This window comes from Neltuma alba, unplaced genomic scaffold (assembly GCF_004799145.2).
Source record: "Neltuma alba isolate B1F8T4 unplaced genomic scaffold, ASM479914v2 tig00011573_pilon, whole genome shotgun sequence".
Lineage (NCBI taxonomy): Eukaryota > Viridiplantae > Streptophyta > Magnoliopsida > Fabales > Fabaceae > Neltuma > Neltuma alba.
This window is the reverse complement of record NW_021636227.1, coordinates 205,666-222,964: the sequence shown is the minus strand read 5'-3', so window position 1 is coordinate 222,964 and position 17,299 is coordinate 205,666. Positions and strand designations below refer to the sequence as shown.

Here is a 17,299-nt window from a genome sequence, read left to right as displayed (position 1 = left end):
TAATCCAATAATACATAAAAATCCATTTGAACTCAAAATTATCATTTAATTCCTAAATTAATGTGAGATAAAATATATAAAATTTAGGCTTTATCAGTCAGTTAGGACTTTAGCATTCTTTATTCTTTTTGTGGAACTTGTTAACTAAGCTACGGTTTCTATTTGGGTTGCATTTTTAGTTTAAAGTAGATTTTTGTTTAGTGGCTGATCCACAACACCTTTGGCAACTTGTTATGCAGTAAATGAGTGAATCCAATTTGATGGGTTGTTCTATTTAATACTTTTTTTTTCCCCTGTTATCTTAACTATGTTCTTCAAGTACAATGTAAGGTCCTTACAACTATGTTAGTGGTTGAATTTTTTTCTAACATGATTAAGTATTTTGAGATAAGAAGAATTTTTTATAACCACGATATGGTGCATCATTGACAGCTTTACCTTATCCCTTTTTATATTGTGATTATGTGCTAACTAGTGGTTATACCTGAAGTAGGGGTGTTACAGACAACATTCCCATTAGAATATCAATGATCTGAAGTATTAAATTTACAAAAATCCACAAGGATAAGCCCTAAATAGTAATATACAACCTATTAGCATATACACAAAAAGAGGGAGGTTACACAAGTTATGACAGCACCTTAAGCCTGACCATTCCTAAAGTATTAGCACTAGAACTTTCACCTGAAATATAAAAAACTATGAGTTGAAACAAAAACCTCAATAACCAATTTTTTAACTTCTCATCCATATCAATATATGCTAGTGAGGTGTCAAATGAGAGTTAATAATATAATCACAATTATTAATTTAGGGAGGCATCAATGCAATCGCCTAGCCTTATCCCTCGCTATGAGGGACAAAGAGAGAGCTATCCATCATGCATTGATAAAGGCCTTATCATATGATACTAACAAGTAACAAGCTCAACTCACTCGCTAAATTCCCAATCATGTACATCATGCTCAATAATTCAAGAGATAGTCAATCCCATAAAATCACATAATGCTATTCATGTTTTTCATATGTTTCAAAGATTGAATTTTCAAGTCATAAGTCCCACAAGACTATTTTACTTAATATTATATCAACATAATTTTCAAATATATTTAAAAGCATATTGTAAGTTTGATAAACCAAAACTACTAACAAATAACACAATGACATTTATAACAAGTGAAAAATGGTTATCTTTCACTAAAGCAAGGGGAAAAAAATTACTACAATAAGAAACCACATGCTTAAAACACAAATCACAAGCAGTCTAAACAAATAACCACAATTAGTACTAACTAAGTAGTCATTTAAAGCAAATTAGGGATTTTACATTCATCTAACAACCAAAACTCACTAAAAGGGAAACTCAACCAATTCAACCTTAAAGTTAACTTCCAAATATTACAGTTAATTCATCTATACCATTTATTGACCTCAATTTACATAATTAAAAAAAATTCCCAAATTCCATACTTAAGCTTCAACCTCAAAATACCCATTTGGAAAAAAAATCAAGCTCTAATAACAATCTAAATCAATTAGACATCAACTCTAACTCATGATAGCATAACCCAATAATCAAAATCCATTTCCAAACTCAACATTATCATCCATCATCCACTATAAAAAAAAACTCCAAAAATCACAAATCCTAGCTCCAAAACCCTCAAATTCCAAATCCAAGATAACTAAATCTATTAAACACTTAATATACTCCATATAAATATTTAAACTTAACATATTCAGTCAAAAACTCAGCCCATTCAAGAACAGGGAAGAACCATAAATCTCAATTATCTCAATCTTGAAAAATCCAAAAGAAAAGGGGTAGAAAGGATATTAGGATCACTTGCTTGAGACATTGGAACCTTAAAAGCATTTTCCCAGGCTCAAAAAGTCAAACAGTAGTAGAGACAACACCTTCAAAACCTAAGGCAATCAATCACCCCCCCCCCAACGTGTAAGAGTAAACCTACTTAAAATCCCACAATTCTAGCAATAAATGAAAGTTTATGACAATAGAGTGTTTTTCTTTCTTGACAGAGTAAATGTTAAACAATAGATCTCAATAAATTTCTTAGAGATCAATGTTTGCAATTAATTTTTTTCTGTAGCTTTTAATCTCTTATAGTGCTTCCTTTGGTTTTTTTTTTTTTTTTGGCTTTATTCAATACATCTTCTATTCGTAGTCTATCTCTAAAAATGTTCGTTAGGCTCAAAGAATGTTTTCATCAAAGCTTGTGACTGAGATGGCTGAGAGCATTAAATGAAAATTCTCATTGAAACTTGAGTCTGAAACTCTGGTCAAAAAGAAACTTGAGTCTGAAATACTCGGCTCTATTTAGTGTTGTCCAACATCGTCTCTTAATCTTCTCATTGGATATTTGATCTTTCTTTGATGTCCTATAAAGAGTGCTATAAAACATATTCCTAAAAATATTTTTGGACAAGCACTCGTATTAAAATACTTTTATGATTATATTCAAATTTGGTAAAATAATTTTTTCAATATAAAACTTGAATAGAGTCGAAGTTATAAATCACTTGGAATATATCTTCGGTATATTGGAGTTAACCAAAAAAAATACAATGTGAAAAACCTAGTTTGAATCAGGTAAAATCAGAGTCGCTTTTGACTTTATCTTTATTTCAAATACATTTGAGTCTAATACTCAAATTAAAAAGTGAAGCTTTCAAATGAACTTGAATAGACAAAGAGTCAAAAACAACTTTCAGTATATTTTCAATGAACTCCAGTCAAATATTCAAAGAGGCGAAAGACAAACTCGGATAAAGAGCAATGCCGTTTTGACTTGGTTCATACTTTGAACTTATGTGAATTGAATTCCCAGTATTAGTGAAAATATTTAAAACTTATGGACTAATGAAACAACTTCTAGAAAACATTTCATTAATAATTTAGATTAACTCAATTCCCTACAAAAGAATTTTTTCTCTATGTTATCATCAAAATATTGGGTCTAACAACTCCTTTTTTGGACACAACACTCGCCGTGGCGAACATCATTATATGCCACGATGGATTACACAGAAGTTTCCTTCCTCGAAAGCATAGTAACAACCTAGATAAAAGCCCCCCCCCCCCCTTCATCCTCCAGTCCAAATTCCTCTAAACGTCAAAGACTCAAGATTAAACAATTTAATTATCCAAGTTCAAGCTTAGAAAACCTCTAAACTTCAAGATTAAAACTTAAGATGTTACATTACTTCTTTTCAAAATACTCTTTTGGATTTTAAATATAAAAATTAGTAGGAGTTACTTTTAATTTTAAATATAAAATTCTAATATACTCTTTTGTTCTAAATTTTTAATTCTTTTTCTAAACTCTTCTTATTAATTATACATATTATATATTAAGAATTTTTTCTTATTTAAAAATAGTTTTGAATACAAATGATTAAAAAGATACATGAAGACTAAAGAGGTCCAATAAAAATTTTTAGGAACCGCCTTCTCTCTTTTTCTTACTCCTTTTCTTTTCTCATCACCCTTATTATAATTCTAATGATTCATGTATGATGTTTTATAAAAATATTATTATAATTTTATATAAAAATATGTAAATAAATTTAAATTTTAAAAATTTGATTTGAACCGTTCACAACTGAAATGGAAAAAAAAATTATGAAGTTTATTTTTATGTTTACATATAAATAAGAACAGAAAATAAAAAAAAATAAGGAAGACAATTTCAATTTTTTTATGAACATAATAATATCTTCATGGATGTCCATATATCTCCCATCATCTTCTATATCTCCTATCATCTTTAATACCTCCTATTATCTCTATATCCCACGATTATCTTCATTATTATGTAATATGTAGATTTTGTTAAAGATGTAAATATGTGCCTATAAATAAAGTCCATGTATCATGTATTCAGAATCCTTGAATAAATAAGAAATACTCTTTCTTATTGATCCTACCTTCTTCTCCATTATTCTTCTATATTTTTCTTTATTCATAACACGTTATTAGTATGAAACTTTTCAACCCCATCATAACTTTAGAATATCATCTCTATGATTTTTCTAGAGTGTTCTTTACTCTAATCAAATGAAAATATCTCAAGTATCGTATACATGGTGTTTCAGAGTATCCATATCTCTGTTCAATTTATCTAGGATAATCTAAGCCATTATATGGAATTAAAATGATCCCTTACCGTTGTTTTAAACATCAAGTTTCATGGCTAAGATTAAATATCGTTATTACTTTACATTTTTGCGCTATAATTTAATTTTGATATAAGTATTATACCTTTCGAATTCAATGTAATCTGAGGAATTTATTTTTATCTATTCCTTGGGAATCTGACATCACTATTTTTGATGGAACTTGAAGTTTCAATTAATATTTTTATACATCCCTTAGTGACCTGACGTCACTAATTTTGATGGAACCTAGAGTTCTAATCAATACTCATGATTACATACGGCTAATGCCCAAATTGAGAATTTGATGGAGTAATGGTTATAATATGGCTAAAAGTCATATTCAAGCAAATGACAAAATTTGTTATAGAGCCAAAAGGCCACAAGATGTGGGGGTAAGCTCTTAAAATGCTCAAATGCTAGCAATAAATGGCAAAATTGGTTGTGGAACCAAAAGGCCACAAGAAATGAGGGTAAACCCTTAGAAAGCTCGATACTAGCAATAAATATAAATCTAATTAATACTTATGAACTCTCTAAAGGATTATCTTTGAATTCATTATTGAGATCGAAGATAGATTTATCTATATAAATTTGATTCTCTATCTCTTTGAAATTAAATGGCCACTAGCCATGATACTCATGTTGTGGCTAGAAGCCTTACAACTTTGATTTTGGCTAGAAGTCATACTGTCACACCTCTCTTTAATATCCATTATACATCAATTGGAACCATTATAAGTTGTTTCGTAGCATTTTCAGATGATAAATTTTAAATTTCAGGATTTCACTGTTCATCCTGTACGTACACTGTTCATCTGAAAATGGGCTAATTTTGAAAATTCATAACTAATTCTAGAGAAATCGAAACGAGATAGTTCCAATTTTCACACGAAGCTTGATAAGAGTTTTATGAAGAAAAATAATCATTAGGTCTAATTCCATCCAGAATAATTTTGAGAAATTCGTCAAAGTGTATTGTTCATTTGGTAAATTTTCGAATTTCCAGTATTTTTGCCCAACTTTGGAAGGCATAACTCTTAGCACACAACTCCAAATTTAATGAGTTACCACTTGTTTTAAAGCTAAAAACGAGATCTGTTTGATTGTAAAATTTCATGCCAAAATCTAACAATTGCTTATTATTTTATGTACCACAAGTTTGGCACTTTTTAGGAAATTTTTATCCCCTAATTACCATTTTCTTTATTTATTTCCCCTTTTTCCTTCAACCACAATCCTTCCACAATGTCTCAAGCATAATTCCAACATTGGAACATGAAATAGCAATATAAATTACATCAAAATGTCATCCATAACTTATCATAGAATCAACATAAAGTTTGGCATACTTGATACAAATTTCTAACACAACATAATATTCATAGAGTCATTTCATGCCAAGGCCAATTCTTTCCCTTGCTCCATGCTTGGTCCACTTTCTAATTAGGGCATAAAATAACATAGGAGGAATGAGATTTCAAAAAAATCTCAGTAGCATATGAATTATAATTATCATGTAAATCAATACAAGTTTAATTGTAAAATGTCATGCAATCCAAACCATTCCCAACTCATAGGAATTCATATCACATATCATGCAAGGAGAGGAACATTATGTTGTCCACATTGACACCCCACAAAGCATTTGGCCAAAGTATAACCAATGTCAATCAAACAATCAAGGTTACCACAAAGTTCCTCCAATCCAAGCAACAACAATAACAACAAACAAGCAAGATAAACAATTAAATTATAATTCAAAGCTACCTTTGCAAAGCTTGTCCAATTAATTCCTCCAAGGAGCAATGCTTCTTCTTAATTCCTCCTCTTAATGCCTATTAAACCAAGCATAAACATAGGCCATATTAATCACAAGACAACTTAGTTCCAACACTTTAACATTACTTAACAATTTCCCCCATTTTTCTTTGATTTTTAACAAATTTGATTCCTTCTTTAGAATCAATCACCTCATGACTCAATCCTATAAAATTTTTCATGAGGAATCCAATAGTGCAATCAGATTTTTGAAAATCACATTCCTTCCCCATGAACCTGGTTTGGCCGAATAGGGGTCCTTAATTTTCCAAAAATTATATTTTTGATTCCAATGATTTTAAACACTTTCCAACAACATATTCCCACAAAAAAACATATTTTAAAATCTTTGGAATCATCAAATCAAGCAAAATACAATTGGTTCTGCATGAACAGTGCTGGACGAAAATTCTCCCCTTAAACCATAACTTTGATTTCATCCAAAAATCAATCCATACACCACTTAATCTTCCTTATTCCACTTGATCACTAAGGTTTCTATCCTTCCCTAAGTATCACACATCTCAACCGAATTTTTTAGAATTTTTCAGCATTTTTCCAGTATTTTCCTAAGCAAAAATCCTTGTTTAATCAATGTAAAACTTAGGGATATTGATGCTTGGACATACCTTAGTGTTTCCTTGAAGTAAGTTGGATGATTCCTTGCCTAAAACTCCTCAAGAATTTCGTGCAATAGGGCTGTATGAACAGTGGCAGAGTTTCTCCTTATTTTTCCCAATTTTCTAACATTTTCTTTGTATTTTCAAGGGGTATTTATAGACTAAAAATTCTGCCACTTTCCCCCCTAATTAGCATGCCCAAATGACAGATAAGGAGGTGTATTGGCAGCCATCAATGCCTCAAACCTTCAGATCTCACCATGTGGCATTTTCCTAGATTTTTCCACACAAATATCCTTTAATTTTGCATTTTATTTAATAAAAATGGTGGAATCTAGAATGTGCACGAAATTGGGCCTTTAATGGGTCCATTGTGGACCCACAAATGGTTTGGTCTGGCCCACAAACCAAATCACTATCCCAAACCAATTTGAAACTTTATCGGTTACTATTCATTAGTAACATTTCATAATTGTTCCAGACCTCCAAAAATTCATTTCTCTCCATGATAATTCACCTTTTAACATGAGAATATGATCTAGAAATTTTCATAATTTTTCACTACCTCTAGGTATTTATTTTGAATTTTCTTCGATTAGACCTTTATCGGTAGTTCTAAGGGAAAATAAATTCCCTAAAATTAGTTTCTGAGCTTCAAAGGCCTAAAACCAATTTTATAAATTCAAATAAATATTCATATGAGTTTTCCGTCAATCTCCCAAATTTATTGAGGCCTCTAACTCATTAAAATAATTATTTTCCTCCATTTCCCCAATAATTTCCCAAAAAACCTCCGTTTACGGGAAATTCCGTAATAATTCATTTTCATCGAAATTCCACCTTTCGAGCCTTAATAAAGTTTTTAAAACCTCTACTCTACACTTTTTCTGTTTTTCAGGGATTTTCTGGAATTTTTCTCAAATTTTCCAGTTTTGCCCTTCCTAGACCGATAATTACGGAAATGCCAGTCTGGACCTTTTTGAGGTTTCATATCAAAAGTTGTTTCATCTCCCCGTCTAGTTCCTACATTGATCCTCATCCCAATTTTTGATCCTTTATTACCAGATGTAAATTTTTGGGATGTGACAGTTCCTCCTTCTTTTAAACAAATTTTGTCCTCGAAATTTAAAAACATACCTTAATTAAACAATTTTGGGTATCTGGCCTTCATATCGTCCTCCTTTTCCCATGTAGCCTCCTCTTGAGTTAGATCCCTCTAAATGACTTTGACCATCGGAATAATCTTATTCCGTAGCTGCTTAACCTGTTGATCTATCACTTTCACCGATTTCACTTCAAAGGTGAGGTTATCTTGTAGCTCTATGTCCTCGTATTTCAAAACATGCGAGGGATCCAAATGATACTTCTTCAACTGAGAAACATGAAAGACATCATAAATCTGACTCAGATTAAGGGGTAGGGCCAATCTGTAAGCCACCGGGCCAACTCTTGATAAGATCTGGAAGGGTCGATGAACTTTGGCGTCAATTTATGGGCTTTGATCGATCTTCCTATACCCGTAGTTGGAGAAACTTTCAAGTAAACATGATCTCCAACTTCAAACTCTAGAGGCCTTCTCCGTACGTCGGCGTAACTTTTTTGTCTACTCTGTGCTGTAAACAGCCTCTGTCGAATCATCTTAATTTGTTGTGAAGTTTGTTCTACCAAGTCGGGACCAAATATCTTTCTTTCTCCCAATTCAATCCAACACAATGGGGATCTGCATTTCCCCCCGTACAATGCTTCATAAGGAGCCATTTGGATACTGGAATGATAACTATTATTATAGGCGAACTCTGCCAGTGGCAAGTATTCATCCCAGTTCCCTTTGAAATCTAGGACACAAGCTCTCAGCATATCCTCTAATGTTTGAATAGTATGTTCTGTTTGCCCGTCAATTTGAGGATGATAGGCTGTACTGAAACTTATTTTAGTGTCCATGGTTTCCTGTAATGCTCTCCAAAACTTAGAGAGAAATCTCGAGTCCTTATCGGAAATAATCGTTTCCGGTACTCTGTGCAACCTCACAATTTCTCGGATGTATATCTGCGCCAACTTTTCTGGTTGGTACTCTTTCTTAATGGCCAAGAAATGAGCTGACTTTGTCAGGAAATCTACAATCACCCATATCGCGTTGTAACCTGACGATGTACGATGTAATCCCATTATAAAATCCATGGAAATGCTTTCCCATTTCCATTCCAGGATACTCAGGGGTTGTAAGGATCCTGGCAGCTTTTGGTGTTCTGTCTTTGCCTTTTGACAAGTGAGGCACCTCGACACGTAGTCTGTCACATTTATTTTCATACCGGGCCACCAGAATGATTCCTTCAAATCCCGATACATCTTGGTCATGCCTGGATGTATGATGTACCGACTCTTGTGTGTCTCTTCCAAAACTAGCCCCTTAATCTCTGAGTTCGGGGGGATATAAGTTCTTCCTTTATATTTCAGGATCTCTTCCTGAGTTATCTCGAAATCATTTGTCTCATTTCTTAGCACTCTGGATTTCAATATGTCGGCCAGTTGATCTCTCTGTTGGGCTTTCTTGATTTGTTCTATGATTTGCGCTTCTACTTTCACAATACTGATTTGTCCTGCCATCAATTGTATCTGGCCCGTGAGATCCCAATCTCGAATATTCTCGATCAACTCTTGTTCTTTTATCATCAACGATGCCACCTGCATCGTTTTCTGGCTCAACGCATCTGCTACCACATTCGCTTGTCCCGGATAGTATTTGATTTGATAATTGTAATCCTTGAGCAATTCCATCATTCTCCTTTGTCTCATATTGAGTTCTTTCTGGTCTTGCAGGTACTTGAGGCTTTTATAATCACAATACAATTCAATAGTTGCCCCATACAGGTAATGCCTCCAGATCTTCAAGGCATAAACAATCGCTGCCAGCTCAAGATCATGAGTGGGATAGTTCTCCTCATGAGTCTTTAACTGTCGTGAGGCATAAGCAACCACTCGACCCTGCTGCATCAGCACACATCCCAATCCTTGCTTAGTCGCGTCCGTATATACCACATATGGGAATGTAGGATCGGGGATTATTAACACGGGAGTCTAGGTCAGCTTCTGTTTCAGTTCCTGGAAGCTTGCCTCACACTTACTATCCCAATTGAATGGCTGATTCTTTTGGGTGAGCTTAGTCAACAGTAGGGCAATCCGTGAAAGATCTCGTATAAGCCATACATAACAGATTTTTCAAATAAAAAAATTAATTTAAATATTAAAAACTAACAAATGGGTAAACCTAAACCGATTAAAATTAACTACTCATTTACCTTTAAATTTCTATAATCATCTATTACCAAAACTCAATACTTATATCATATATAAGTCTCAAAATTTTCTCTAAATACTATAGTAATACTATCATTAGGAAGCCTAAAATATATAGGAAATATTCATGAAGAAAGTTTGATAAAAAGAAGTATATTTGTGTACCTAAATGATTCTCAAAACTTATATTACTCTTTAAAATGTTAAAACTTCTCTGCTTCTCTCTTATTCTCTCTTTCTTTGATTCTCGTTCTCTCTCTTTCTCTCTGCACTCTCAATTTCTGCCTCCCTCTCTCCCTTTTATTCTTCATTTTTCAATCACCTTTTATTTTTTTCTTCTCTTATTAAATATTCCTCCCCAGTTTCTTCTTCCTCTTAGATGAATGCCACAGCTTTCCACCAAATTCAGTGGAAAAGCTGTTTCACTTTTGTTTAATATATTGAAATATTATTTTTATTATAATAATAAAATTTTATTATTTTATTATTTTTTTTAAAAAAGTCTTTTTTTAAACTAAATCCTAAAACAAAATCTAGGATACTACACATCCAAAGAGGAGTGTTATGAATATAATAATATTTTTATATATGTCCATATATTTTCTATCATCTCCTATATCTCTTATCATCTCTAATATCTCTCACTATCTCTATATCCCACAATTATATCTTATTATTATGTAATATGTAGATTCTGTTAAAGATGTAAAATTGTGCCTATAAATAGAGGCAATGTATCATATATTTAGAACTCTTAAATAGAATGAGAAATACTCTCTCTTGTTGATCCTCTCTTCTTTTATATTATTCTTTTCTATTTTTTCTTTATTTATAACAAGTTTTTGATAAATAACTAGTTTAATTAATTTTTTAATCTACACAACTCTCTCTTAATTTTTATCTCCTATTTATGCGCAAGATTAACATGGATAAGGAATGTTAAAGTTATAGGGTTGATGAAAATTCCTAATCAAAATAAGTTGTAATGTTTTATCCATTCTAAAATTAGTGATGAAAATCTTATTGCATTAACTGATTTCTTTGATGATTTCAAAGGTCCTCATTTGATGTTCATCGTGATGAGCTGTTGAGCCCCTTGTCCTTATTTTCATAATGAAATTTGAATCATTTAAAACTTAGTTTAAATAGTATAGATTTAGTCCCCTGGTTCGACCTTGGAATGCTGTTTGTTGGCAGCCTCTTTTTGTGAGTTGTGTTAAATATAATGTAGATGGGGCGGCGACAAAAGGGGGAGCATTAGCAGCCTGTGCAGGAGCTGCAAGAGACCATGATGGAAGTTGGCTCGACGGCTTCATGTTTCATATTGGGTATGGTAGTAGCTTTCATGCAGAGGCTTGGGCAGTGCTCTGGGGTTTGAAAAGAGCTTGGGATATGCAGTGGAGGTGGGTCGTCATTGAAATTGATTGTAGAAAACTTGTAGATACCCTCACCACCGGCTGGCATGATGAGCATCCAGAGAGAGGGGCTCTTGACGGAGATTCAAGGGTGGATGGAAAAGGATTGGGACGCGAGCATGGCTTGGTGTGGACGGGATGGGAACGTGCTGGTAGATTCCCTAGCTAAGGCTACGTTGAACGTAGTTGAAGGGATTAGCTTTATGTCTTCTCCCCGGCGTTTTCTGAGAAGCTCGTTGATTCAGATTTAATTCAGTAGTTTTCCTTTTCTGCTCGTAATAAAAAAAAATTTAATTTGTAACTTTTTAATAATAAATTTAACTTTTTTAGAAGTATTAATTATAAGATTATTTTTATTATTTTTGACCAAAACAATAATATCTTTATTATAAATTCCATATTTATTAAAATATGAAAAATACTTAAGTTAAATTTGGATCATCCAAAATTAATTTGTATGGTTGAGATTAGTTATCATCATAATTTTTATAAGCATGTACCCATTCATTCTCATTTATAATTTTAAAAAAATTTATATAAATCAAGACAAAACTTCTCTCATATTTTTATCTCGTACTTCTTTATTTACCAACGATGATACCCACATTTTATCACATATTATGGGTTTATTATGTTGTATTTTTTTCATTTTAAATGTGAATTGTTTTTTTATTAAGAAAAACTTATGCCTATAAACTTTCAAGGGTTTTAAACAGCACTTTTATTTCGAGAGTTTTTAAAAAGAAACTGTGGGTGCAAAAACCAGTTTTTGATACAATTTTGTTCCGAAGGTACTGAAATCATTGCAGTCCTGTTCTGATAGACCGAAACAGTCAATGTCACTTTAATAGTGGGAGAAGAGCCCATGCCTTGCGATGCCAACGTCATTTCCGTCTGCTTTCTTGAATGCAGTATACAGATATTTTGAATTGAATATAAAAAATAAAATGAGCTAAAATCTTATATCTAAAAATCAAATCTAATTTTTAATTAATTTTTATATTAAAAATAAAAAGTATTTATCTATATTTTTATTAACTTTTATCATAAATATAATAATTTTTAATTTTATTCTTTTATATAAAAATGAAACATACGTTTATTTTACATATTGCATAAGAAGTCACACCATTGTCGCATTAAAAAAAAAGACTAAAATATATATTTGATTTTTTAATTTTGTTCAAAATTTTAATTTGATCTTTTAATTTTAAAAAACATATTTTTATTTTTTTAATTTTATATAAAATTTCAATTTACTCATTTAAATTTATAAAACATATACTTGGTTTTTTAACTCTGAAACTATTAAGATTCGATAATAATTTTTTATAGCATTTAAAGATATTTTAAAAATTAAATTTAATCGGTTAATATTTGAGAATATCTATTTAACCCAACTTTCAATTCAAAATATCTGCATACTGCGTTCCGGAGAGTAGACGGGAATGGCGCTGGCATGGCAAGGCATGGGTTCTTCTTCCACTATTGAAGTGAACCAGGAAATTCATAATGGGTCAATTCAAGAACGAGTTGCGATTGTCGCTGGTTCGTCCCGCGGAATCGGACGGGAGATTGCGCTTCATCTAGCTTCACTCGGTGCGAGAATCGTGGTCAATTACACCTCCAATTCGGCCCAAGCCGAGTCACTCGCCGCTCAGATCAATTCCTCCTCCGGCCCCGGCGGAAATCCACGAGCCATTGTCGTCAGGGCTGATGTTTCCGATCCGACTCAGGTGAAGTCTCTCTTCGACGGGGCTGAGAAGGCCTTTAACTCGCCGGTTCATATCAGGGTTAACTCGGCGGCGATTGCGGATAGCAAATACTCTTCTATAGCCAATACTTCCTTGGAGGACTTCGATCATACTCTCAGGTACGTGTTTTGTCTCTCTCACCTGCTACCCCGCAGTTTTTGAAATTGCGATAAAAGCAGAGTTGCCTGTAAATTAATTATTTCTCATCAGTTCAATGAAGTGATGATGACCTTACCAATCTATCATAATTGAAGTTTCTGTCCCCGAATTGCTTTTGAGCTAGGAAAAATATGAATCATGTACGAACCAAAAGTTAATGGCCTTTACTGCCCCTTTGTTATGCAAGTTTTTTATTTTATCTCAGAATTTGATGATTTGTCTTCTCGACGCTGAATATCATTCGAAAGTGTTAATGCATTTTTGGATCATGGATTTAGCATCGTATTACGTGGGCATCCGCTCATTGGTCTTCTTTTGACCTTCCTTAGCGGAACCACACTCAGACACAGTCTCTTAGATGAAAACAGAGGGATATGGAAGAGAAAGATAGAAACCTATGAGAGCGACATCTCTGGCAGCTCCACACTGATGTCCTCCGACTGGTGGGTAGCCCTCTCCGCGAATATCGGGCTCTTAATGAAAGAGTCTTTGTTATGAACACAAATTCAAAAAGAGTGCTTAACCTCAAATGACAAGCCTACTGGTAAAGAGGTTTAACTTATAAATCACTCTCCACACTTGTGAGTTCCCTCACACGGAACTCATAACATTAAGAGGGAGAGCGCAGGGAAAGAGGGAACAAACGGAATTTGAAGGGAAAGAGAGACAGATGTAGGGGGAGGAAGAAAGGTCAGGTTCTAAATAAGCAACAAATATCACTAATGAAAAAGGCCTCGTGCATATGGTGCCTAATATCTGTTTAAAGAGCAAGGGTTCCTTCCTTCTCATGAAGGAAACATAATCAGCCCACTTATAAGATTTCCTTCCTATAAAGGAACTAAAAAGGAAAAATATTACAATTTTTCTAATACATAATTAAAATATAAAAGCAAAAAAGCAAGTTCATTTCTTCTAGAATATATTTTCCCTTATTTCACATCCTGTCTGCCTGCATGTCAGAGTTGAAGATAAAGTGACTGTACATAAAGTAGAGAAGTCTCACAAGTCACAATATAAGTGGGAATTATCTCATCCTTGATCAGCCTCCATTTCTTGTTCAGGAGGCGGAAGGGATCGCCGGATCTTTTAACATGTACTTTTTCCCTGTTGTTACAGTAGATTTCATTTTTCATTCCGGGAAAAAAAAAAAAGAAAAGGAGAGAAAAGTCTCCTTATTTGATATGCTCTGTTCTTAACGCATATTAATCTTATGCTTTTTCCTCTCTTCCTATAAAATTCTAATAAAATATGATCTATGATCCTAATTATAAAAGCTAGTTGACTAATTTGAGGAGATTAAAAAAGTAAGTTGAGTTAGTTATTTGTCCTAAATAGGTGTTATCTTTCTTAAAATATCCTTTCTAATCAAGTGTATTGGCTAGAATTATCATTGTTAGAAGGACTATTTTGAAAAAAAAATAAATAAATATGAGAGAAAAAATAGATTAGGATCTTATATTTAGGATCAAAATAAAAATCAAATAAGATCTTATATTAAAGATCGAGGTAGTAATACAACTCATCACGGGAATATACAAAATTAGGCCACACAAAAGGCATATATAGTTGACTTCTATAGTCTTTGCCATCTTTGTTACAAAATCACATGGTTAAACTTCTCTGAAAATTGAATTTTAAATTATTAGTTATTTTTTAATATAAGAGTTGGATAACTAATTTAGGAATTAAGAAAATTAGTTAAATTGGTTAATTGTAACAAATGTGTTGACTTCTCTCAACTGCAATTTTTAATCATATACATTAGAATTATTTTTTAGTAAGAACCTTTAGAATTAATAGGGATATTTGAGATAAAACATTATAGATTTGAGAGAAACAAAGTTGTTTGTGGTCTTATATTTAAATTTAGGACTAAATTCAACTCCCGACTAGTGTTTATATTAAAAACTAGAGATAGTACTAATGAATGTTTTATAATTCTTGTTCATGCAAGAGGCTGCACGTGTTGAGTGCACAAGTTTGGACTTGGCCATATGGTAGCTACAATAATTATGCTCTGTGCTGCTCTGAAAATCACAAAAATCTGTGAATCTGATACTCGGTTAAACGTGCATGTTTTACGGGTTTTCTCCTTGAAAAAAAGTCATATTATTAGGAATATACTTATAATTGATTCATAACAGTGTGAATGTGAGAGGGGCATTTCTGTGCTGTAAAGAGGCCGCAAACAGGTTGAAACGAGGAGGTGGAGGTCGGATCATAATGTTATCATCATCAATGGTGGGTTCACTGAAAACAGGCTACGGGGCATACGCGGCGTCCAAAGCGGCGGTGGAGACGATGGTGAAGATCATAGCGAAAGAGCTAAAGGAGACAGGAATCACGGCGAACTGTGTGGCGCCGGGGCCAATTGCGACGGACATGTTTTTTTCTGGGAAAAGTGAAGAACAAGTGAAGAAGGCGATTGAAGTGTCCTCTGGGTAGGCTTGGTGAGGCCAAGGATGTGGCCCCTCTTGTGGGGTTTTTGGCCTCTGATGCTGGTGAGTGGGTTAATGGTCAGGTTGTTCGTGTTAATGGGGGCCATGTTTGAGGGAGAGAAAACACATTGACCATTTTTACTCCCTTGAGCCTTAAGGCCTACAGCTTCTTTTAATAATCAGTATTTGCGAACCCAAATGTTGGGTTAATTTTTATGATCCAGTTAGCTCATCAGATCTGAAAAGAAAAATTAAAAACTCAGAAAAAATATTTGAAAGATTATTTGAGTTATTTTGAAAAAGTAAAAATAAAAGAAGAAATGATATCTGTGCTTTGGGTTCTAGTCGAAGGGATGAGCATTAAACCCATTCCTTCTTATAGTATATTGTGGATAGATATGTCAGGAAACTGATTGCCTTATTGTTTTCCCCTAAACATGCGTGAAAACCCGCAGAAGATGTATTTCTTTTTCATATAATTCAGATTTTAGTATCCTACACTATACATGGTGGACGAACAATGAATTGAATTATCAAACTATGCTTTTCATTATCACCCCAAAAAAAAAAAAATCCGTTTCACTAAGATTAAAAATGACCCATAAGATAAAATATGAAATTCAACAGTCACCCATTAAAATTATTCTTGTGTAACTATTAGAACAATGTTTTTTAAAAAATTGATAGAACAATATTGGCACCTCTCTCAATAAAAATTTAAATATTAATTCATTCACATTATGAAAGACTATCTTCTCTCAATATGAATTTGAATATTAAATCCAATCCTTATTGATGTGAGAAATTCTAAATTTACATAGCATGGGATTTGATTTGAATATGTGAACTTCTATATTGCGGATGAAATACTTACAAGTTGAATTAATTTTTGTTAACTCTCATAATTATTTTTCATGTGGAAAAATCCTAAAAAAACACCACTTGAATTTTCAAATCTTAATTAAGAATTTCTATAAAAATGTGTTGTATTTGTTTTTCCACATGTAGTCAATTGCTATTAAAGTGTAGCAAAGAAGATTGATTTGGGATTTTGAAATTCAAGTAATTTTATTAGGATTTTCCATTATTATATTAATTATACAACTTTTCATTTTAAAAAAAAAAACTTACATCACATGTGCTTAATAAGTATAAAAATAGAATGTTAATTTCTATTCGGGATCATAAATATAAAATAATATTATTTAAACTAAAGCAACTCTATTGCCTTGACTGTTTTTCGGATTGTATACCCTTTTTTCCCCCATATAGCGAAAGGTGAAGCCCTTGAGTTGCAATTGTAGCGGAAGATACTCAAGGTACTGAAAACCGGACCATTATGAACAGGTCAGGACAGTGGATTAAGGGTTAGTGGGTTAGATCGGAGTCAGACCGAGGTCAGACCAGTCATAATAAAAATAATATAATTCTTAATTATATAATAATAAAACAAAATGATAATATAAATTTTTTTAAATAATATAAATAAATGGCAAAATATAATAACACACAAATTTATAATAAACATAAGTTTTATTTTTTAGAATAAATAATTTTATTTTCCTACACCTACTTTTTTTGAACATCAGTTAGACTTACACATCTCTACCTAGGCACTAATA

General features: G+C 32.7%; 1 protein-coding gene across 1 annotated transcript; it reads left to right on the top strand.

The window, feature by feature from the left end:
• The first annotated feature begins 12,775 nt into the window (after nt 1-12,775).
• On the top strand, nt 12,776-15,826 carry LOC114715058 (NADPH-dependent aldehyde reductase-like protein, chloroplastic). Its single transcript, XM_028899869.1, is given in 3 exon segments — nt 12,776-13,199; nt 15,384-15,674; nt 15,676-15,826. Coding segments are annotated over 3 exon segments (810 nt in total). The 5' UTR covers nt 12,776-12,795; the 3' UTR covers nt 15,791-15,826.
• Nucleotides 15,827-17,299: the final 1,473 nt, after the last annotated feature.